This window comes from Acromyrmex echinatior, chromosome 3 (genome assembly GCF_024713525.1).
Source record: "Acromyrmex echinatior isolate Ae372 chromosome 3, ASM2471352v2, whole genome shotgun sequence".
NCBI lineage: Eukaryota > Metazoa > Arthropoda > Insecta > Hymenoptera > Formicidae > Acromyrmex > Acromyrmex echinatior.
This window is the reverse complement of record NC_141854.1, coordinates 9,778,055-9,804,073: the sequence shown is the minus strand read 5'-3', so window position 1 is coordinate 9,804,073 and position 26,019 is coordinate 9,778,055. Positions and strand designations below refer to the sequence as shown.

Below are 26,019 nucleotides of genomic sequence, written 5' to 3'. Positions count from 1 at the left end.
TTATATATGTAGAATTAAGGTAGCAGAAAGTTGCAAATTGTATAAATATAAAAACAGTCACATATATTTCTCGTGATAGTCGTGATTACAAATATGTTCGCAGTCGAACTCTGTAGACTTTTACAGACTGATGTCGAGCGATCGCTGTATCTCCTCGCACGTTACACGTAAATACAACGCCAGTATGAAAAAAATTAAGAGCTAATAAAGAATACATATGAATTAGTACACGGCAATTAACTATCCTACAATTCGACCATTCTGATAAATCTTTCATCCCAAATGCTTACAATTCTAGTCTACTATCTAAGGTTTCATATATTCGGCGCAGGTACTAGTTACACCTGGACCATCGCCTAATTCGACGCGTTTTTTACATTATACGTATTATTGATGTTTACTTTTTCAATGCGATATGGATTCAAAAACTTAGCGTGCAATTTACAATCCATTTGTGTTCTTTTAATTGCTACTAAATCCCCGCAATTATATTTACGAGGTTCTCGGCGTCAAAGGTTATACGTTCTCTGATTTTCTTTTTGTGTTCGCAGAATTTGATTTTTAACTCTCGCTTTAAATACATCACGGTCTTCTACAAACTACTCGCGAAACGTATCCTCAAGTAAACTTTTTAAGCAAAGGTCTTCTTTGGATTTTATCTTTGTGCCCATTAATAATTCAAAAGGAGTCATATCGATGCTTCTATGATATGTGAAATTCAATATTTCTTGGAATTTAGGCATACACTGATACCATTTAGTTGGATTTTTTAAAGATAGTTTCGTCAATATCGAAATAATGTTACAATTAAATTTGTCAACTTGTCCGTTAGCTCTAAGTAATCCCATCATTATCATTATATGTTTGATGTTTTCCTCCTTACAATAATTATTAAACTTTTTCTTAACTACTATTGGATTGGCATATTCAGAAGAACATGGCTTAATACTGCCATCTTTTAGCCATTCCGCTACTTGCGCTTCTATGATTTTTTTATCCGGTATGGATAATCTACGCGTCTCTGTAAAATTGGCTTGTTATCTTTCAAAGACAAACTTAATTTGATGACCGCTGATTTACGATTATTATAGGCTCGTATGATAAAACTAATCGCTCGACCGTGTCTTTGCATGCAAGATAAGTCCAAAGTCGATTCTAGTTTTCTTCCATCAATATGCGCCATAAACATAGTAAGAATAGTTTTGGTAATGATTACATTATCTTTTTATCAAAAACTTTAATGCGGTCATTTCAAGTATGTCTCTGCCAAGAACAAAGTCTATTTCCATCGCATCGCAAGAAACAACATACAATGTCATAGAATAATTTTCATCATCAATATACACAATTGACAATATCTTAATGTTTCGGATTCACCCTTGCCAAAATCCGTGAACGTTCGCGCGCATCTTACAAACTCTTTTCCTAGTTTCTTAAATACGTTTTCACGAATCAAGCTAACACGATTACCAGTATCAACCAAAGCTAATATTTTAATGTTGTCTATAATAATTTCTTTAAGCGGATCGTAATTTATTTGATTATTTTTTATAAATTTATTGTTGACGATTTCGGATTCTGCGTCTGATTTTTAGGCACTGTACAATTGGTTGCTTCATGACCGAATTTGTTACAATTAAAACATTTTTTTCCTAACGATTTTTTGTCGCAATCTCTAACATAGGGGGGGGGGAGGGATGTACGTATTACAATTAAAACATCGTATCTCTACTTTATTATCGTTTGAAGCTGAAAGATGCAAATTGTATAAGTATAAAAAGAGACACATATATTTCTCATGATAGTCGTGATCGAATGGTTTTTTTCGCGAAGACCAGAAGCAAGTCGTGTTAAAATTCTGAAAATTTTACGACTTTGCAACTTTTCACTTTGCAAAATATAAACAGATCGGAAAATCTCATTACATACATTTTAAAATCTGAAACTTTTCCTTTAAAATGAAACCTTAATCATTACTCTATCATGCCTAGAAGGCATATGTGCATCACTGAGAGGTTGCTCGATCGAAATTTGCGTATCGTGTGCGTGTGCGTGTGTGTGTGTGCGTGTGTGCGCGCATCACGACGCGAATGCCGGCAATAATTACCCAAAATCTTGCAAAATAGGGTTTCCTTTGGAACCTAATAACTCTTCTTGGCACACTAGAGTAATCGAGATCTCATTTTAAAGGAAAAGTTTCAGACTTTTAAATGTAATGAGATTTTTCGGCTTGTTTGTACTTTGCCCGTGAAAAGTTACAAAATCATGAAATTTTCAGAATTTTAACACGAACTGCTTCTGGTTTTCGCGAAAAAGACCATTTGATGGATAGATATGGATAAATATCATATGAACTATATAAATTCAAAAAGTAGAAGTTTCACCCTTTAAACTACACCTAGAAAAATTATCCTGCGATCTCTGGCAGCAGAGATACAGTTTCTTACATATCAAGAAAATTTACAGGTTTTAAAGTGATCTTCTAATTGTTGTGCGTAGTGTATAATCTTTTATAATATTTATCTTTAATATAAATGATCGTTTTTTTTTCGGATATAATATTATAAAAAACAAATTTTAAATATCTTTTAAGCAACTTATCGCAGTATGGCATATTTTTACTAATTGTATGTTTTTGTATATATTTCAGATTCTATATAATGGATAACACACACAATTTAACTTACGATAACTTAACATACGATGATACGGTATTTCTAAATTGTGAACTTAATTTATCGTTTATCGCTATAATTAATCAGATACTCTACTCCATCGTTTGTATCGTTGGACTTCTTGGGAATACTTTGGTCATTTATGTTGTTCTACGCTTCGCGAAGATGCAGACTGTCACAAATATGTACATTGTGAACTTGGCGATCGCGGACGAGTGCTTCTTAATCGGTATACCATTTTTAGTAACAACGATCAGTTTACGTGGCTGGATCTTCGGTAATATTATGTGCAAAGTGTATATGATCACGACTAGTATCAATCAGTTTACTAGCAGCATCTTTCTACTCATCATGAGCGCTGATCGCTACATCGCTGTGTGCCACCCGATTTCATCCCCGAAGATGCGCACGCCTTTCATCTCAAAAATAATTTCGATTTCTGCCTGGGTCACTAGCGCTCTCTTCATGATACCGATATTTCTTTATGCAAATACTATGGAATACACAAATGGCGTTGTCAGTTGTAATATTTATTGGCCTAACGATCACGGTGGTCATACTACTTTTACGTTTTACATGCTTATCTTCAGCTTCATCATTCCCTTAATATTTATACTGGTTTTCTACTTATTGGTAATAAAAAAACTGCGAACAGTGGGTCCAAAGAACAAATCAAAAGAGAAGAAACGATCACATCGAAAGGTCTCCAGGCTGGTCTTAACAGTTATTGTTGTATATGTCTTCTGTTGGTTACCTTATTGGGTCACCCAAGTGGCCTTGATATATACCCCGCCAAAACAATGTCAAACCAATATTAGTATTGCAAGTTTTCTTCTAGCTGGTTTCCTGAGTTATAGCAATAGCGCTATGAATCCGATTCTATATGCTTTTTTAAGTGACAATTTTAAAAAGAGTTTTCTGAAGGCATGTAATTGTGCTGCTGGAAAGGACATTAATGCGACACTGAACAATGAAAATAGCGTGTTCCCAAGAAGGAAAATTAATGATGATAGATTACAACATGATCAAATAATAGCAGCTGGATCATCTAGAATGGATTTTGACGATGAGGAGACGGACAGAGGACTGCTTAGCAAGACCTCCACTACCACAGTGACAATGACATCGAGATCAAACATCGAGATCACAGTAAGCAACGATTACAAGGATTCAGCACAAAGGAATAAAGATTTAAATAAGAATGGTGCACAATTAACTCTATTGACGCAGGTTTGAGCGCGATATATCAATACAGCAGACTCTCTAGGGTGAGAACTTATTGCGAATTGTAAACACAAAATCCAACAAGTCCTCCAGCAAATCTATTAATAATAGTGATCTGAAAATTTTGTGCGAAAATGTGAAGTATAAATTTTAGTGCTTTAGCTAAATACTAATTAATATAGGAAGAGGAGTTACGCTTCTACGGGAATTGAATTCTAAATGTCATTCGTTAATCGTAGTATAGTAAAGGAGAAGGCAATATTATGGCCAGTGTATACATATATTGTGGTGTCCCTTAATATTTCCACTGTTATATAACAAATCCTAATGGTCACTTATGGAATTATTTGTTCAGTAGTTCGCTGTTACACCATGACGCAATATACCAATACTCAAGCCAGCACTTATTATAACACATTTTTATTTTCAAGTATTTCGTAATGTGGCCTTCTATGGATTGATTATTCACGACTTCTTTTTTTGAGATTTTTACATTAATAATTATTTGATAATCGATTGTAGCTCTACTGTTAATCTATAAATGCTTAATCTGTAGTTTATATTACGTATACTATTTTTAATACTGAGATTTTTAATATTGAGCAGCTTATATACAGAAGCTATGTGAATGTATATACATTCATTTGCATACATTTAAACCTTTCTTATTTTTTGCTAATTTTGTAACCAAATGTTTTCTAAACAAAATTAATATTTTAATACTATTTTTCTGGAATCATATTACCATTTTTTACCCATTTACCAATCAATTTTAAACTTAAATATTGATTATTAACCAAGTTATTGTGTAAAATGTAACTGGGGTGCTATAATACCATCTTCTCCTCTACCTATAGTATAAGCTTATAATATAGTAGTCTTAAATATTATTAATAAGCGTTATAAAAAAATATAATTACATGAGATAATAAAAATATAAGAAATACAATTAAAATAAAAATAAAAATAAAGAAATAAAAAGATAAAAACAGAAACAAAATATAAATGTAATATTAATTAATTATTGAAATAAAATAAAATGTGAATAAAATACTATTTAATTAACATTGCGCAGGAAACTAATATAAAATTGTGTCGATCAACGAAATTTATTTCTGAATATCTATCCAAGTAGAATCTATGCCAATCTTTAAGTAACTAAATTGTGAGAGGCAAGGGGATTCACATTAATCAAGCACCCCAAAAGGAACAGAAAACTACTACGTCAACGCTTTTGTTTCTGGGTAGCGCTAAAAGTACTCCCAGATAGCTAAAGATGCGCACGAAACGAGATAAATCTCGATCTCGTCTCAATCTCGTCTCACAATATTTGGCGTATTTGGTATAATTGGCGCGCCAACTATGTTGATAATGAAATTGCATCACTCGTTCCGGAGGTTCCGATTCTCATCAAGGGCACGCAGCAGTGATCTCTCGTAAAGATATAGCGCTTCGTGATTTTGAAGTTTACGGGATTTTTGGAGTGTCTTTGAGTGTTGATGGAATTATATACCACGGCACTCTAATAAAAATAATAATAAAAGCGTGAAACCGCAGAGAGAATTGTATATGAATAATATGCTTTCCGTGCGGCCACTCGTAGTCGTCTACGGCAGGTTTACGTTTGACAAAATGTTCGGATCATTGTTGATCTGAAACACATTCGTGACAATCGTTCCATCAATTTCACATTTAACTTGGAGAATTATCTAAGAATATTTATAGTTAAACAATCGCATAGGTTCGTAAAAAATGCATCAAAATTAAATGATTTAATAAAGCTTTTGAAAGCTTTTGTAAGAGCTTTTGTAAGCTCCGTGCTTTACAATTACGTGATAAATTTATCGCGGTAAAATTCTGTATAAATCAAATTTATCGATATAATAAATGTGCGAGAATCACTCATGATGCATACGCATGTATCAGGAGTAATCGAAGTAATGGTCGCGCCGACTATGTTGATAATGAAATTGCATCTCTCGTCCGTTCCGGGAGTTGCGATTCTCATCAAAGGCACGCAGCAGTAATCATTTGTAAAGATGCGTCGCATCATAAAAATATGCTGTCTCCGGTATGATCTATACGTTATAACATAAAGTAATGATTATGATTTAGGATTGAAATTTTCTCATGTATATACCCCAATGCATATTGGTAGTGTACTCCGCGCAATGTCGACAGCATCTCTCGCCTATTCTGTGGATTTTTATTCTCATTTAATGCACGCAGCAGCTTTCGTATAGATGCATCTATATGATGTACTGCATCATATAGATACACTGTCTTCGGCACTATCTACACGTTATACGTTATAATATAAATTATGCTTTGGGATTGGAGGTGATTTCAGCGGAAAGATCTATTAACATTACGTTTTATACTAAAATCGTATATTATAGTGCAATTAAAACGCGGAACGCACACTCAATTACTCATTATCAGGATATAACATTTCTTCAGTAATATCTTGGGATATGCAACTTTTGCAAATATCTTTTCAACTATAATATATTGAAATATATTTCCATTGTGTGCAAATTCAATTGTGCACCGAAGTTCTGAAGATAATAATCTTGGGCAAGCGCTTTCTTTGCGATGGTGGATACTGCAAACCTATTTCGACATGAGACAGCGAAGATGTTGATCTTAAAAGTATTTCAGGATGTAACATTTCAATAATATCTTGAAGGTATTGAGTGGCGAAGGTTCTGATATTTTAATTATGATAAGAACTAACAGTTTCTATAATGTCTTGAGATTCTAACATAATTTGTAATATAGTTTCTATAGTTACAAAAAATCGCCTGTGGATTAACGTGCAATTTTTAAAAGTGGGATTAATCCTTATATAGTACTTTCTCCTCGATGATGTGTAACGGATTACGAAAATGCAGTTTGGCCATGGTTGATATTGAAGTTGTATCAGAGAGTAAGGTATTTCAATAATATCTTGGAGGTATATTTTTGGGTGATTATTAGTATATAGTATGGGTAATTAATATTAGATTTTAATTTTCACTCATTCTGACACGAGAACCTTCTTCGTGAATTTTCAGCAATCCGTAAGGTCTTGATGAATCTCCGTCAGAAATGTGTAATTTATTATAAGCAATTTGATATATATAGTTTTTATTTTTAAGTTTCGTTAGGAGATTTCCTTTTACTAATTACAGAACACATTCAATGCTAGAAATATACTGGCGGTATACAGTTTCGATACTGACCACGACATACTGGTTTTGGCAATCTCAGTATAGACGCGATATCGAAAATTTACTGGCAGTGTACTGGATCTGTATTACTATTCAATACTGATTCATATATTGTCTGTACTGAATCATTAGTTTTATGATATTAGTCCAGTACTGAAATAAAAAACTCATTTATCAGTACTGATTCGGTACCTTACTAGGATACAATACCGTTTTTCTATAAATTTCCACTTGGAAAACGAATTAACAATATATAAATGTAAATATTTTATTCAAATTTGATATTAAAGAAAGACATCAATTTTAAAATATTTTACAAAAAAAAAAACAATACCAAAGATAATGGAAGAAATCATATATAATATATATTTATTGATCATAAGTTCATCGTACGTAATCAAATGTACGTGATCATATGTACGTTGACATAAAATTTCTGAAAGTGACATTCATTTGTGTCTTGCACTTTCTTCGCAACGATGGGTAACGGGAATGCATTTTGGTGTGGTATTAAAGATATCGAAGATATGATGCTGGGGGTTGTGTCAACGGATAACGATTTTTCAATTGTTTTGGTGAACGAAATGGACGCTCTTCTTCAGCGTTTAACGCTATTTACATGCTTGTATTGCTGAATTTCGCATTTTGATCGCTATAAGGTCCGTATTAAGATGCAACGTATTGTGTTTTTGAAATTTTTGGGGTTTTTAGAGTGTATGTCTTTCGGTTGTTGATGGCATTATATATTACGGCATCCTAATAAAAAAAATAATAAGAGTGTTAAAGCGCGGAGACAATGGTATGGGAATAGTGTACTTGCCGTGCGGCCACCCGTGGTCGTCTACGGCAAGTTACGTTTGACAAAATGTTCGGATCGTTGTAGATCGAAAATACATGCAATCGTTTCACATAAAGACACAATCGTTTAATCAGTTTCACATAAAAACGCGAAAGTCAAAGACGGGACATATTCTGATCCCGATAAAAAAATATATATCCGATGTTATATAATTTATGTTAATGCTAAATCATCGAGAAAATGTGAAAGAAAGCTAAGCTTTATATCACATTTAACTTGGAGAATTATTTGAGAATATTTGTTGTTTGTAGAGTTATTATATCTATAAAGTCTATACAATTACAGTCATTTTCAATGCAATCTTACAATAATATAAATATCGTTCTAAATTAAAAATTCGTACATAATCTTACAATATTCTTACAATTCCTTAACAAAAAATTTCTTCTTTCTGTGTATATACGCTGTGAGTCATTTTTATCAAGAATTAACAAAGTCATAAGAAAGTTCTGGAAAAGTAACCGTAAACAAAAAGAATTAATATTAATCACATAAAAATTAAAAATATGATAATATATAATAAATCTGTTAAGAGTCCAATAATATACAACGAGAAAAAAATGTAAAATGTGGTCCATTTCGTGGTACAATAAAAAAGTCTTTTTAATTTAATAAGTTATTATAAGCAAATTTGCAAAGGTAACGAGCATCTGACTTAAACGATGTCACAAAACGAAATGTCAAGCAGAAAAACATTATCGAGAACGGAAAACGGAAAAATAGGAGGAAAAGGATAGAAGATATTAGAAAGGAGAAAGAGAATGTATAATGTCAGAATACAAATCCGGCAAAGACTCCGTGTCATTTTGTCTATTAATCCCATGCTTCTGTTTTTTAATATGGACCATTTCAGATATCAACCTTTTTTTTGTTGTATGAAGGCTCTATATCTAATATTTCTACTTTATCCCATTTAAAGTTATGATTCTCCACCATACGATGGTTGGAAATCACTGATGGAGATTTTGAACTTATCTTGATATCAGAAACATGTTCATGCAATCTGGTCTTTAATTGTCTTTTAGTTTGGCCAACGTAACTGGCATCACAATCCTCACAGGATATTCTGTAAACCACATTTTGATTCTGAACGTGTTCCAAATCATCCTTTCCTCTCCTTATAAAACTTCTCAATGTGTTAGGAATAGTAAAAGGCAATTTACAATTAAACATATTAACAATAGGTATAAATCTTTCGGATATCATATTAACATATGGAATCGTAAAAAACCTCTTCCCAGTGTCATCCTTATTCTTATTCAAATTATTAAACTTATTAATGTGATATTTTATTCTATTATGAATAGTCGAAAAAATATAAAAATATAAATAACGGATACCCATTCTGTAAAAAAATCTTAATAGCGTCAATCAAATTATTTTGTTGGAATTTCGGATGACACAAACAAAATATCTTATCCACGACTCCATAAATCACAACTCTTTTATGACAAAGTGGTGTGAATGGAAATTAAGAAATCTGCCGGAAAAGGTTGCTTTACGGTATATATCAAAAATGAGATTCCGTTCAGCGATAATCGTATCTAAAAAACTTATTTTTCCATCACCTATCTCCATGGTGAACTGCAATCTAGTATGTAACGAATTAAAAATATCTAAAATATCATAAACACTCTCAGAAAGAGCGGCTAAGATAATATCTGAATTTTAAAAATCGAATTATGCAACTTGTATCCATATCTTTAGTCATAATTAATTGTGATCCAAGCGTATTCTTGTTTTAATTATTCAGCTAACTATATAAAAATATTGGAACGAATTAACAATATATAAATGGTAAATATATTATTCAAATTTGATGTAAAAAAAAAATATATTTTACAAAAAAAAAATACCAAAGATAATGTAAGAGTCATATATAATATGTACTTCAACATTTACTTCAAATAAAATACTTTTTATATCTCGTTTAGTGCTATGGTTATGATCCCGGAAATAGCGAGACTCTGACGGCCCTTAAAGCTTCCCTTAATAGGAAGATATCCAATGGTCAAATTCACTAGGAATACATCGGTATCTCCCAGCCATGGTTTCTTGCGATAGTTAGCTTCTGATCGCATTAATGTCGATCGTTGCTTTGGCGCTTTCATTTGAACAAGTTCCATGCTGCTACCAAACAGCAGCAACAGGAGCGCTCGTAATCTGTGTCGTTCGTGCTGTTACTGCTGCTGCTGCTGCAATTGTTGCTGTTGTTGTTGTTCGAGCGGCTGGAGCGGGGCGGAGTGCATGGTCGCCCCCGTCTCCGGTCAGCGCCTCTTCCCGCTCACCTGAAAAATTCAAGGAATACGTTAAGAAAGTGCATAGTCAGAGAGTTGATGATTGAATGAAACGGTTAAAAGAATCGTGAAAAATATTTAGAAAAATATTTAGATGAAAAATATTTAGAAAAATATTTAAATATTTAGATCAGTCTAGGAATAATTCTATATATCTATATTAATATGTTTTTTGAATATAAAGATATCAAATAGAAAAAATAATTAAAAATTTTGATAGGGAGAGGATCTTGGTGTCCTCGTTGCGCTATATGGAGCGCTATTTTCTCCTTGTTTGAGATCTGTGTCTCGTGCCCTGTGGCCACACCCGAAATAATTCAGCAGTGCGCAATAAAAAGGCAATTACGCTATATAAATGATTCAATGCCTCTATTTATTCTTTCTTGAATTGTTACACTCGCGTCTTTTATGAATAAATATACAGTCTTTTATGATTAAATAATAAAACTTGTGCACCATCGTGCACGTGTTAATCTCGAGGAGAATCGCAAACGGAATCCTTCTAGAAACCCTCTGAGAAGCGTGGCGGTTACACGCAGGCAGCATAGTCGCGCGCATGCCCTCTCATGCCGGTGGGCCCCATCAGCGACACGACACGTCGCTAACATGCCGCGATCACGCAGCAAGCCAACGGGCTGTTATCAAGCCTGTTGAGTCACACACATAATGATAAGCGCCAACAGATAGAATTTGACAGCTATTGCAAAAATTTGTTGTATGTATTGTTACCAAACCCTTGAAAATTTGGACAAGGAGACAATGAAGGAGAATGAAGAGGATATGGAAGGACGATTAGACTCAATCTCACAGGTATACGCGCGGAGGCGAACATCTGTGAATCGTACGCACCTTTTTAGTCCCGGAATGTGGGTCAACGTCCGAAGGGACGCTGATACCTGTTCCGCTGGACAGTGCGAACGTCGATCCTACTATTTGGGTCAAGGAACTTAATCCCTTTGACCCGGGACTGGACCTCCTACGATCTCAGGTATTCGAGGGAAGTGAATGCGAGAGATGATTTTGACAGGGAAATACTTTATGTTTATTAACAATAAAAAGAAAATAGAAAAATGTTATATATAATAAACTTCTTCCATCCCTTTTTCATTATATAAAAATATAATTAACACCTTATGGGTGTGTGTGTGTGTGTGTATTGGTGTATGCGTGTGTAGAGGAGAAAGAGTTAGCGAGTATGGGCGGCGAGAAAAGTTGCAGGAGCACATGAGGTGCTTATAAAAGACGGTGTAAGATGCAGGATTTCCGGGGATATACACGGTAATTAGTCTGTCCCCTTCGTAGGAGAGGGACGTAAAAAACCGGAACATTCGATCCCAATCGATCAACTCGGGATTCAGTTGAAATGGGAGGGGCGGGAGTTGATCCAAAGGAGGAAGAGGGAGTGGGAATCCTTCTTTATGAGGAGGAGGAGGAGGGAATCGTTCCTCGAGAGGAGGAGGGGAATAACCGAGGATTTCTCGGATGGCGGGGTCGACAGGAGGAGAGGTGAGATCTAAGGTTGTGTCTGTAATGTTAGTGAGTAAGAGATCTCGCTAAATTGCTCATCGGTCGGTTGAGGCGGCGCGATTGTGAGTGGCCCAAGAGGACGGTTCCGCCTACTCCTCCGGACATAGGAAGTTCTTCCGCGTTTTCGAATGGTACGTACTACAAACCGAAAGGTTAAAATGACGTGCATCTATATTCTTGGAAACGGACGCAAGTGTATATAGGTACAGATATATGTGTTCATGCGGAGAAAACGAGGGGATCGACTGGAAGGAATAGCGACTTACTGTTAGTTGCCCAAGATATCGGGTAGGTTCCGGTGGGTGACTCGTGGAAGGAGATCCGTCGTCTGCGGAGAGCGTCAGAAGAACAGTCGCAGTGGCGTACGCCTAATGATTCGGTGCCGATTTGCCCAGAACTTCGCATTCGTATGGAACCGCGAATTGGCGTGATTAGCGCGAGTTTGAGTAATTCCCGCACTTCCCGCAATAATAGGTCAACTCGTAGACTGCATTCGTGAACTGACGCGAACCAAGTTAGCTTGATCTTTTTACTGACGCTCTGCGCTTCCGCGGGACCTCTATTTATACCCCGAAAAAAGGGCGTTGTGCCCTTTGTCTAGGATGCAAAAGTTAGTTGTAATGTCACGCGAGATTTACGATTTTTATAACGTTTTATCGTTGTTGATCTAGAGTACATCGTTAGAGTAGTTTCGAGAAGACAAGAAGTGATTTACGATTTTTCTTAAAGATCCAAGATTGCTCCGAGACGGATGACGAATTCTTATTCTCGCGGAAAATACGGCTAAGTAAACAGATGGTTACCGTGCACAAATAGGTTTGCGTGCAGGGCTACCATTGTCAGTTGCGAGTCTGGTTTCAGATAACGCTCCTGTTGGAAGTTATTCTGCGTTTACGATTTTTTTAAGTGCAACGTGGCGCCTGTTTTCTAAGATGAAATTGTTAGTCAGTCTCGGATGACAAAGCCTAGATTTTTACTATTACGTGACTTCATTTATAATGTCTTTTGCAATCTTATCTCTTTTCGGGCCTACATTAAGGTTGTTATTCTTTCCGGGTTCATTGGCATTTACGAGTTTTCGCGGAGCCTGTCCGGTCCCTCTTTTCAATTCTGTCAGACTATCAGAAGGCTCTGCTCGAGTCTCGCAGGCGCCAACCATAGTCGCGAAGTGGAGCCAAAAAAAAAAATCGTGGCGTCTGTAGGACGTAACAGTATCTATCTATAAAAATATATCTCGATGTGTCTGAATTATTAATTTCGGAGCAGTTGAATCTGTTGAATGTATCTATATCCATTCATACACTGAATGCATAATGAATGATACAATTTCCATAGTCACAATCATAAGCACGAAACCGGACGTGCTTGATTACTATTGCGGTAGTGACAATAAAACGCATCTTCCTGCTTGACTGTATTTATCGCGAGATTGCATTTATTCGCATAAATCATCGTACCATCTTAATTAATAATAAGTCTTTTATAATAATATTTTGCTACGCGATGCATATACTAAACTGATTTACGTACATACATTTTTTTAAGATGTGGTTTTATTTCGTTCTCGCTTATGCGTTGATAAATGCATTCCTCCTTCCTAAACCAAGTTATATCGCGTTTGTTATAGAATGTAACAATCTATACTAATAATATAAGAATTTTTAATATATTTATTGTTGTTACACAACAGCCTTTCATGAAAATGCTAATAGTCCAGAAAAATTAGATATTTTGAAGGCAAAATTAAACAAATTTTTTATGGCAATTTGCGGGAAGTTGTTCAAAATGATTATTATATGATATATTATATATATGATATACTTGTCTCGTAATTATCAAGATTTCATATTTAAAAATATTATTTACGACTTAAATTATTTAACATTAACAAGATTATTGAACTATATATGAAAATTCGGTTTATCCGTTGACTCGTTTATCATCGTTATAGTTCGAAACTCGGTTAGGAAAAATGTAATTTGGCATATCGAAAGGTAGAGAGACAGACAGTCATCGAATGCGATACATAAAACTGCTGGTCTGCGGCTGAAATTCGGAGTTTTTCATTCAAATTGTATAAAAATAAGTATACAGGCCTTTTTTGAGTTGCATAAACTATAATTTAGAGAATATGCGTATTTTACTTTCTCTCAGCGTGACCCAGAATTAACGTGGGGAGAAACTAGTTTCATTTTTTGTATTCTTTTAATTTTTCACAAATATTTCATTTATTTTTTTTTTGTATTTTTTAAGGAATTTTTTGTTTTTTATTTTTTGAAATTTTTTTTTGAAAAAATAACAAATGACTGAAAAAAATGTTATTTCTACAACTTAGTTGTTTTACTTGTAAGCGCGCCAGCTCCTGTACTGCTAATATGATACTCTTCACTGCTGGTCACTTAGCGGTCAAGGAAGTAACTATATTCTAAAATATGCTGCAAGCTCTTAAAAATATGCAAATACATGATACATATGTGTAAATAATTATAATAAATAATAAATAATAAATAGACTTATAAAAGATCAATTATCCAAAACTTCAAAAATTTTTTTTGGAAAAACTAGCAAGCATAAAATTCTGAAAAATATATATATTACAGTTTCAGATATGGAGTACACGCATAAAAATTTTTAGAGCTGTAGCACTTAACGTTTAAGAATAGCCGAATTTATTCTAACGAGTTTTTTTATATTAATTGTTTATAACAAAATTGCAAATAAATAAATTAACATAATTTTTCATAAAAATTGTATAACTTAGAGCCCTAAGAGTCTAATATGCGCACACAAATTGCAAAATAGATCAGAAATATGGAAAAGACTAAGATCAAAAAGGTGGGACGTATATGTGCCCCTCAAAGGGTTAAATTTTACTGTGTTGTAATTAGTCTACAAGGTCATTTTAACTATAAGATTGATACACTAATTATGCAACATGATTTAATGTGTAAATATTTCGTTCTGTTATGTAATTGTTCATCTTTATATTATAATTTACATATATCAATTGGATATCATTATCTACTTTTAAATTTATTGACAACTTTTCACATCACTGTATATTGATAAGATTTCCCTATGTTTGTGAATTTTGCGATCTTTAATATGGGGAAAACGACAAATTTAAGGTCAAAACATTTACTTATATTTGTTTCAAGTAATAAACTTGATTAACACACAAGCATCCAATATATGATCTTTATAGACATTATACTTTATTTTATACATTTTGGAAAATAGGAAATAATTAGTTAGTTAAATTCTGCGGCGATACTCTGTATGTAGATTAAGTATTGTCATATTGTAAATCATTCATACGTCACGATCAATGAAGTATCTACCTCAATGAAGTATCTATTTACCTATGATAAGAAGGACTCTCTAATAAGAATCTGTATACGAGCTGCAGTTTTGTACGTAGGGTAGTTTTAATGAAATCAGCGAGAGAGGAGGACATATATTTATTATTTCTTTTTTTTTTCTTATTTTGTTCTATTTTTTTTAACTATTTCTTTTCCTTTTTCTTTGTGTCAGGAATTGTTAAAAAACGGTAGACTAATCAAAAGTGATTTTCTCATGTCCTCTAATTAGAGGGTTTCTATAGTACTTGCCAAACAAACCTGCGAGTTGTGCTTACATACTGATAACAATTAGAATAAAAATCAGCATGTATGACACAAGACTCGAATTAAGATGATTTTTTTTCTGTATGCATAACTTCATCATAAAAACTATCGGTAAATGTTGAAAATAATGAACCAGAAAGTCATTACTTTCTATAAACAGGAGGATGGGATGAATTTGGTGTCCTATTTATAAATCTTATTTTATGTCAATAACTTTTTAACGAATGACAAACACGGGCTAAAATCTTCCGAAGATAATTTAGGGCCATGACTTTGACAATATAAAAGTCATCGGATATGGGTTCATTATTTCCAATTTACCAAACTTTCGTGTTGTTACATTATTTAAGCAACTTCGTATTTAAGATGTATAATAAATTAGATCAATGTTTATATTTGATAATGATTTATTAAAGGGAAATAGTAGACTAAAAACTTAAAAAATGAATTTTTGATTTTATGTATTACCTTAAATATCTAAACTGTGTAAATTAAATTTTTTCAAATTCAATATAAATTAACATAGCTAATTTCATATTTTCTCAGATTTTGCTGTGAAAAATGCCAATATGTGGCTCAACCAGTTAAGCGCTAGAGTGTTAAAATATTGTTTCAAAATAAAATTTTTTTTCTTTTTGAGGACAAATCCGAGAAATTTGAATTAGAAACAGTTGAATAAAAGGACTTATTGTTTAATCATTTTTGAGATATTTACATTTGAAACTTTAAATACTTTTCTTGAAACAGTGTTTTTGAAAATCGGTAGTCAAAATTTCGAACACTGTTTAATCGATCTAGTTAAAATGTTTACAGTAAGTATGTTCTTTACTATTTCATCTTTTCTTCTACGTAGAATTTTTTAAATAAAAATGTCTAGTTTTGTTTAACAAAAATTCTCAAATTTTAGAAAAAAATCTTTGCTTTAAACAACTTATTTTCTTAAAAATTCATAAGTTAAGATAGCCTTAGTAATAATGACCAGACTGGGGTGTGGGAAAAATGCCTAGCACCATTTTTTGACTTTTATCATGTGGGACGGAATGGGAGGGACATATTTAGTACCTTTCTGGTCTGCATCCGCGGATGAATCTCGGGAGACCTTCAGTCTTCCTTTGAGGTTGATGAGTCGGATTCGAGCGGGTGACTCGAGCCTCGACTCAACCCTCCGAAATAAATCCAGAGTATCGATCATGTAACTTTTTCTCTGGAGTGAAAACGTAAAAAATGAAAATTTTTTGTATATATGTGTGTATATATATTAGGTGTTGGAATTAATTCGTAGCGTTTTTTAATGAAAGAATGTTATTTATTTCACATGAGCATTAAAAAATACATTAATGAAAGTACTTCCCATCACTTGTAAAACGCTACGAATTAATTCCAACACCTAATACATACATACATGTATATAAATTTTCATTTTTCACGTTTCCCCTCTAAGGAAAAAGTTATATGATCAATATCCAGGAGAACGTGGAGAGAGGAGGTTGTGCTCCTTTCTCTCTACAGCTAGCATTGCATAGTAATTCCTAGACAGCACACAATACCTAGATAACATTTTAAACGTCTTTTAGATATATTATGCAACATAAATGTTATCTAAGTATTTATGAAATATTTACAAAATATTTATAAATTTTTCTAAGACTTATTTTAAATATTTATTTATTCATTTTAAATCTTGTAGTAATTGCTATGGAAATAATATTAAAAAAAAAATAAATAATAATAAATTTATCATGAATTCTGTGCTGTCTGGAAAGAGCACGGGGGAGTTTTTAGTGAGTATGAATCTCACATACCTCTCAACCTTTCTCCGGAGATTGGGAGGACCTATGAAGGTTTTCTCCTCCTTAAAAAAAAAAAAAAAAAAAAAAAAATGTTCCATCTAATCTGTTAAAGGCATTTATTGACTATTGCGCTAACTTGCGCGATAAGTGTTAATGTCTCATTCATAAAGTAAGAGAGGAGGAGACCGATCACGGTTGGGCGCGAATACAGAAAAGTAACTCTCATTTGTGTGCTGAATCGACAGAAAGTCCGCTTAAAGGAATAGCGAATTCGGGTGCCATTATCTTATATGAAAATGTCATCGACGTATATTACTATGCATAGCAAAGTTCTCATCGGATTCATCGCTCACCGCATCCAGTGTGCAATTAGGCATTAGGCATGAAAAACAGTAATCTAAATCGGATGAGTTTTTTAATTCATTAATTGATCAATCACATAAAGCGCAAATGCATCAAGAGTTCTTTTATCGATTAAATACATCTATGTGTTTTTATTTATAGCATCCTGAAATTATCGCATCCATCAAATTCATTGACTAATTTAGTTTTCTGATTAAACATAGTGGGATATTTTGTTTAAAATATTAATTATGATTATTGATTAATATTGTGTTTTATGGACACTATATACTATGAAAATATTACAATATTATAATATAATTTTAAAAAATGTTCAAAGATGTATCTTTTCTTCTGATTCTTTAATTTTCTGATTTCTTTAATTTTCTTCTCTCTGTTGATCAACAATAGTGATAGTGATATGGATTTATTATTAATTAAACGTAAACGTGGTTAAGCACATAAAAATTGACAATTTCTTAAAATACTTTTATATTCAGATGTAGATTTTAAAACACATTTTTGATCTGGAATTTCAATTGAGATATAGCACTAGTATAGTGATTATAACTACTAAAAATATGGAATACGTAAATAATATATAAAAATATAAAGCTTTGATCAAAAATATGAGATGTCTTATTATTATTATTTAAAAGAGTGACGGCAAATTTCGCTTATTTTTTAGACCTCGAATTTCAAACTTTTTTTATGCAAATAGTACTATTAGATGAAACATTAATCCCAGTAAAATTTCAAAATGAGCATAGACATGGTTCCGGAGATATAAGGGAGTAAAAGCATCCCGATTTGTGAGAAGCAAGGGGACTCACATTAAAAAAACACCCCGATTTATGAAAAGCAAGAGGACTCATTAAAAAAACACCAATCTGTGAGAGACAAGGGGACTCACACTAAAAAAAACATCCCGATTTGTGAAAAGCAAGGGAGCTCATTAAAAAAACACCAATTTGTGAGAGACAAGGGGACTCACACTAAAAAAGCACCCCAATCTGTGAGAAGCAAGGGGACTCACATTAAAAAACCCCGATTTGTGAGAAGCAAGGGGACTCACATTAAAAAAACACCCCGATTTATGAGAGATGGCGTCAAGTGTTACTTCAATTCCATCTACCTCGAGGAAGATGCTAGACAATTTTCATGCTAGACAAAAATTAAAATTATATTTGAATCGTAAAAAAATTCATAAGAAATATAGTTATGTTTCACTTCGTTAAATATATATTTTATTCTTTAAAGAGTTTCGTGTACTTTCAAATAGATTATCATCTTTCATTCTTTTATATCTCCGGAATCGTGCCTATGCTCATTTTAAAATTTCTCTAGGATTAATGTTACGTCATATATACTATTTGACATAAAAAAAGTTTGAAATCGAGATCCGAAAAATAGTCGAAAAAACAAGTCTTTTTGCCATCACTCTTTTAGTTCAAAAATTAATTTATGGCATTTATTGTAAATTGACACACTGAAATTAAATTCACTATTTTCATCAAACAGTTCTTCAAAGTGAACTATCACTGATAGCAGTAGATAGCAGCAACAGCAAAAGCTAAAACAAATTACAATTTTGCAATACATCACATTTTTTTAACCACACCGAATATACATTAAAAATATATCCGACAGTCCGCAGTCTGTAAGTGGGACGGGAAAAATATGTTGTATTGCAAAATTACTTTCTTCTTCAGTACTTTTTCATTACTTTTATTAATATATTTTATTTTTTTAAGAATATTATAAATTAAAAGATTATTTCGCCTAATATGGATATAGATGATATAATATGGAATTTTAAAGTTACATTCCGTGTTTCTCCTTTGCTCTCCGACCAATCAAAAATTAAGGAAAAGGTGCTCTTAAAATTTATTTATATCTATAAAAGAATACATTAATTTAATATTAATAAAAAAAAACAAAAAAAAAAACATAAGTAAAAAACATAATTTAATCATCTTTCTAAAGATTATATAAAACATATATATATAGATTTTATACTGATATAGATTTTACACAGAATTTAAACAAATTTTTTGAAAATAATATATAAAAGTTAAAGAATTATATATTTAAATTATATAGTTCTTAGTAATATTTATATTGGAAATATTTTGAGAGACACATACACAATACCATTCATATCGCCTCCCCCTCCTCCTCCCCTGGTAGAGGTTCCCGGGGTTGTCGGTGGGGATTAGATCAATCCTCGATCGTCTCTCCTCCTTTAGACGGCTCTGGGGAATAGGGGGTGGTGGACTCTCGGCAGGGTCAACTCTAGACGGTAAGCGCCGATACATGTGACAAAATCGGCCGTCGGAGCAAGCGCTGACGAGAGAACGAGAACAAGCACGTGATAGAAAGTGTAAAATTTGCCATATCTATTTTTCATTTTTATTTATATATCTACTATATGTATTTTTTGTACCTACTTATAAATCTTACTTTGTTAATAACTTTTTAACGCGGGCTACAAATCTTTTGAAGATATCTTAGGGCCACGACCTTGATAATATATACCCAGGTAAAAGTCGGATATGGGTTCTGGATTATTGAGCAACTTTGTATTTAAAATAGAATAATAAATTAGATTAATGTTTATATTTGATAGTGATTTATTAAAGGTTGGTTAAAAACTAAAAAAAAATCAATTTTTGACTTTATGTATTATCTTAAATACTTACATTGTATAAATCTAATTTTTTCAAATTCAATATATAATAAATTAACATAGCTAATTTCATATTTTCTCAGATTTTGCTGTGAAAATGCCAATATGTGACTCAATCAGTTAAGCGCTAGAGTGTTAAAATATTGTTTCAAAATAAAATTTTTTTTCTATTTGAGGACAAATTTGAATTAGAAATAGTTGAATAAAAAACTTATTGTTTAATAGTTTTTGAAATATTTACATTTGAAACTTTAAATACTTTTCTCGAAGCAGTGTTTTCAAAATCGGTAGTCGCAATATCGGTAGTCTCGAACACTGTTTAATCGATCTGGTTAAAATGTTTACAGTAAATATATCCTTTATTACTTTATCTTTTCTTCTACGTAGAATTTTTTTAATAAAAATGACTAGTTTTACTTAAAAATTGTTTCAAATTTTAGAAAAAAATCTTAATAGTATTAGTATTTAATAATGTGACTAAATACTTAGTATTAGTATTAGTATTAGTATTAGTATTAGTATTAGTATTAATATTAATATTAGTATTAGTATTAGTATTAGTATTAGTATTAATATTAGTATTAGTATTAGTATTAATATATTATAGTTCATATTTATTATTAGTAATTAATACTTATTATTATAGTATTGTATCCGAAACTTTTAAGAAAATTCCTTTATCGCGCAACACGGCAACCTAGAAAAATTTAGTTTTGGTCAAGATTAATTCAAGAAAACATTTTACGTAATCTGCAGAAAGCAAAATTCTTTTCACTTGTAAATGATGAATCAATTGATATTTCTGATATTTTACAAAGTTGGCAGTTTATGTTCGATATCTTTGGAACAGTAAAATTAAAAAAGAATTTTTAACATTGCCACTTCATGATTGCACCAGTAAAATACTATTCAAAAATTTTCAAAAGTTCTTGGAGTCTAACAACCTTTTGTTTGATAACATTCTTTCAATAGCAACTGACCGTGCGCTGGCTATGATTGGTAAGGTCAATGGTTTCATTATATTCATGAAAAATCTAAATTCCAAGATTATTGCTTTCCATTGTATAATTTATAAAAATGTTCTTCGCGCAAAGCTTCCCAGTGATTTTAAGAATATCATGACAGCAGTTATGAAAATAGTTAATTATCTCAAAGTGTTCCGTGATTCATTGTCATTTTGAAAAGACAATAAAGTATTCGGTGTGAAACTGTATGCACAAGTGGCTCGTTTAAATTATTCGATTGCCCCATAATTGTATCCAATACAATGCCTGTAGAACGCAATGAGGAACATAAATTATGAAACGCAAAAACCGATATTGATTTCAAGCAGATAAAATTAAAGCTACAATATTTAATAATTAATTCAGTAATAAGCAAATTGGCTTAAAGGCATATTAATAGGGACAGTTATCTTACTATATAATAATATTGCGCCCATCTTGTATCTTTTGATATCCGTCGGGCTTTATAATCATCCTAACTGATATCGATCGTCGAAAAACATTGGAATCTGAATAAAATTCCCTAAACCACCAATTTTTGTACTAGCCAGAGTATTGCTTCACCGATTCATTATTAGTTAAGGCGAGATTGTGCAAAATAAAATCAAATTTTAAATACAAAATAGATTCTAATTCTTCATTTTCTTTCCCATCCAATTTCAGCATATTGAGAAGGTTCTTTCCCTCTTCAACGGCAATAAATTCTACTGAAAGATCATTTTTTTCTTTCAAAAAACATCGATGGATCTTCTCCGACCTCGCAAATAAAATCCATGAAAATTAGTAGTACATGATAAATACAGAGGTTCTAAATAATTAGAACAAATTCACAATGTTTCATTTGTTGCACTTAAAAGTACAACACAGTCTTTTTTGCATTTCTTGTATACTATTCACATCAGTATCGGCTTTTAATGCTATTAGAGGCATAGGTATAACTCACGTGAAAACAAAAATTAATTTTGTAACTTTTTATGGAAAAAACAGAAAGAGATAAATAAGTCGGAATTTGTTTCATTGTAAAAATTATATTTTTTTTCTTTCCCTGTTATTTAAATCTTATTAAAAAATAATTAAAAATAATATGTTACCATAAATATTTTTATAAATATTGTTTTTAAAAAACATGGTTTGCGATAATTACTATCGCTTTCACAAAACTCATTTGAAAGCAAAAACGACACATAAAATTGGAACATAAATCCAGTATCTGACGTAGCTGTTTTTCGAAAAATTATATTTGGACAAAATGGTAAGTATTCAAAGTTAAATATCGATTTTTACATTCATCCATTCTTCAAGGCTATAAAATAAATTTTCTGCAGAAGTAGATGCTTTTAGGAAGTTGCTTTATGATTGTCTCCAATAAATGCTTTCTTTTTTCATACTTAGTGTGCGCATGTCCACCTGACTTGTACTTTCGTCTTCGGTAATGACATATGCGTATGCATACATGTACTTACTGTTGAATTATTCCGTTTTCCCTAGAAAACACAATAGAAATCTAAGGAATAAATGAATAATTCCAATCGAAATCCATTCCGATTTGTTCCATGATAGGTCCTCAGTGCTCGGAATTATAGTTGCACATTTCGAGCCGATTCCTGAGACGTTACTATCCTTCACTATATCACTCGAGACTCGGCGGCTAAACCGCCGCTTACGTAAAGCCTTAAAAGCACAGACAATAGGAACAGGGAATAAGAGATTTCAACTTGTCAGAAAGCGACCATCTGGTATACAGGGTTTCTGATAGGCTGAAATTTGTTATTTCTGGTTCCTATTGCCTGTGTTTTTCATTGTTTTCAGCTTGACGCTGTACGTCAGGAGGAAGTGTCGCGATACAAAAAGTATACTGGAAGCATACCTTCTGGCAAATATCATTAAAATATTTTCCTTCCTACGTGATTTTTATTTTAATAATTAAATTTTGTATTATTAACATATTATGTGTATATTCTGTAATAATATAATAAGCAATTATGACAATACGACAATTACAATATGGACAATAGCTTTCCACATCACCTTTGAGGTACTATTGTTGATGCGTTTTTTTTTAAGTGGTTTCCCCAGTAGGCCTATTCCACTAAAAGATGACGAAGAAGCTGATCAAATATGTAGTTCAACAGAAAAATATTCTCTAATGTAAAATATTTATAAAAATGTATAAAGGTAAAACAAAAACAATTAATTTCCTTGAAAATATTAATTTGACCTTCCAGATTTGCACGATTCCACTAGGGATGGTATATCCAGAGATTTTAGAAGTGGTTCACATTATCGAGGATAACGATGCATCGTTTAAAGAAGTTTTTCCATTTTCATGTGTAACTTATACAGCTCCGAATGGTAGTGGAGAAATTGCTAACGAAATCGATCTGAAATGTACAGATCTTTGCGAGCACTGTCGTATGCTATGTGAATTCTATACATAAGCGGCCGATTCGTGCATGCGCCGTGTTATCGCATGATCTTGCGTGATCTTGTTGAGTGTTATATTAGAGTTGGAAATTAAAGTATGTGTATTATACAAAGTTTGTATAAAACAAAATTTAACTTTAACTAAAATTAATGTTATTCGTTATTCATTATTACTTCTTATTATTCCTTATTTTAAATTTAAGTCAAAATGAATTATAAACACGCTTCTGGTTCTGAAAAATTCTAGAAGAGGAAAAAAACAATTGCCGAAAATAACAAACTTTTTTATGACAAAGGATAATGAAATACATGATAAAAGTGTAGTAGAAAAAGGCTGAAGCGAACAGATGATTCACGAAATCAGTAAATATTTATTAGAAAATCCTGATTATCCTTTTATATCTGTGTCGAGTGAAGTACATGAATTTACCGAGATTGATATTAATAGTAATATTCAAGAGGAAAAGAAGTGTGAGTCAACAATAATAGTAAGACAAGAACTTGATAAATTACTTGATGCTTTCAGATGAAATTAAATCAGCAAAATATTTTTCAATTATAGTTGATTCCGGACATAAGCCATTATGAGCAATTAACTTTATATTATAAAGTATGTACATGAAGGGCAAATAGTAGAAAGATTTATGGGATTTCTTAAAATTGAAAAACATACTGCCGAATACCTACAAGAGATTGTCTTAAACAATTTGGACTTGACATTGAAAATTGTTATGATCAAAGCTATGACAATGTCGCTAACATGTCAAGAAAATACAATGGTTTGCAAGCAAGAATAAGAACTTGTATCTCCCACAGCTGTTTATATATCCTGTATAAATTCTCTTAATTTGCTTTTTAATTTTACCTGTGAGTCTTGTTCCCAAACCATTGACTATTTTAACTTAATTCAAAATATATTAGGTGTTGGAATTAATTCGTAGCGTTTTTTAATGAAAGAATGTTATTTATTTCACATGAGCATTAAAAAATACATTAATGAAAGTACTTCCCATCACTTGTAAAACGCTACGAATTAATTCCAACACCTAATATATACATTTTTTTTGCGTCGACACATAGATGGCAGAAATTAAAAGAAAATTGTAGTCCCAAAAAAATTATAAGAAATAATTTTAGAAGAAATAAGATAAGAATTAGAATTTGTTACTAACCGGTAAGTTTAAATTATTGTATAACTAAATTGTCAAGCAAGAATTGTTAAGAAAACGAGAATACACAATATTTTTTTAGGAATAATGCCATATCTCCTATGGAACAATTATTATTAACATTTCGCATGTATGCTACTGGATCATTCTTTATAACAATGGATGATTTTTCTGGTATAAGCACAACATCCGCGCATTATGTGATTCATAGAGTCAATACAATTATTACCCCGTTATATCAAGTTTCCAAGTCACCGAACAAGAAATAAGAAAAAAACAATTAGATTTTTATAATATTGCTCGCTTTTCAAGGGTCATTGGCTGTATAGATTGTACACATGTACGTGTCCAATCTTTTGGTAAATCATTATCAAGAGGATAAATTATTTTAATTATTTTATCTAAAAAATAATTTATTATTATATTATATTTATATTTTGATTATTGTAGGTGGAGAAAGAACTATTCCGCAACAGAAAAGTTACTTTTCTTTAAATGTTCAAACAGTATGTAATAGCAATTTAGAGCTAATGAATGTAGTTGCTCGTTGGCAAGAATCAGTTCACGATAGCATTATTTTTAATAATAATCACTTGCGAGTAAACTTTGAAGATGGAGCATATGGCAATGGTTTATTATTAGGAGACTCTGCTTACCCTTCAAAGTAGTATCTTGTAACTCCGTTGCTGAATCCGCAAACTGCAGAACGACTTTACAAGTCGCATATTCGTACACGAAATAAAATAGAATGCTTGTTCGGTATCTGGAAAAAAGGTTTCCAATTCTAGTACTAGGGATGCGGTACCATTTACACAGAATAATCCCTATCATTGTCGCCACAGCAGTACTTCATAATATTGCTTGAAGGAATAATGATGCCAGATGTCCAAAGTTGGATTTACCCGTACCATGGAACAATATGTTAGCAAGATGTAACATCACCAAGAATTGATAACGACGAAATTAACGGCGCAGCCGTCACTCGGACAGAAATAATTCACAACTACTTTGCTAAGTATATTAGCATAAGTTTTTATATAAAAGTAACGTTTTGTCTGTAGATTATATATATATTAATGTACAATTATATTATATGTATATGTGTGTGTAATTATATATTAATATAAATAATGTACATATATAAATTATTTAATGTTATATATAAGAAATATATCTATCTT

At 32.1% G+C, this 26,019-nt stretch overlaps 1 protein-coding gene across 4 annotated transcripts in view; it reads left to right on the top strand.

Annotated features, from left to right (window-relative positions):
- LOC105146322 (somatostatin receptor type 2) overlaps positions 1-26,019 on the top strand; it is a 39,173-nt gene that overhangs the window by 12,385 nt on the left and 769 nt on the right. For all 4 annotated transcript variants that reach the window (XM_011056492.2, XM_011056493.2, XM_011056491.2 and 1 more), the window contains exon 3: positions 2,651-25,853. In XM_011056492.2, the coding sequence (XP_011054794.1) occupies positions 2,661-3,911 (1,251 nt within the window). In that variant the 5' untranslated portion in view covers positions 2,651-2,660 and the 3' untranslated portion in view covers positions 3,912-25,853. The remainder of the gene's footprint in view (positions 1-2,650; positions 25,854-26,019) is intronic.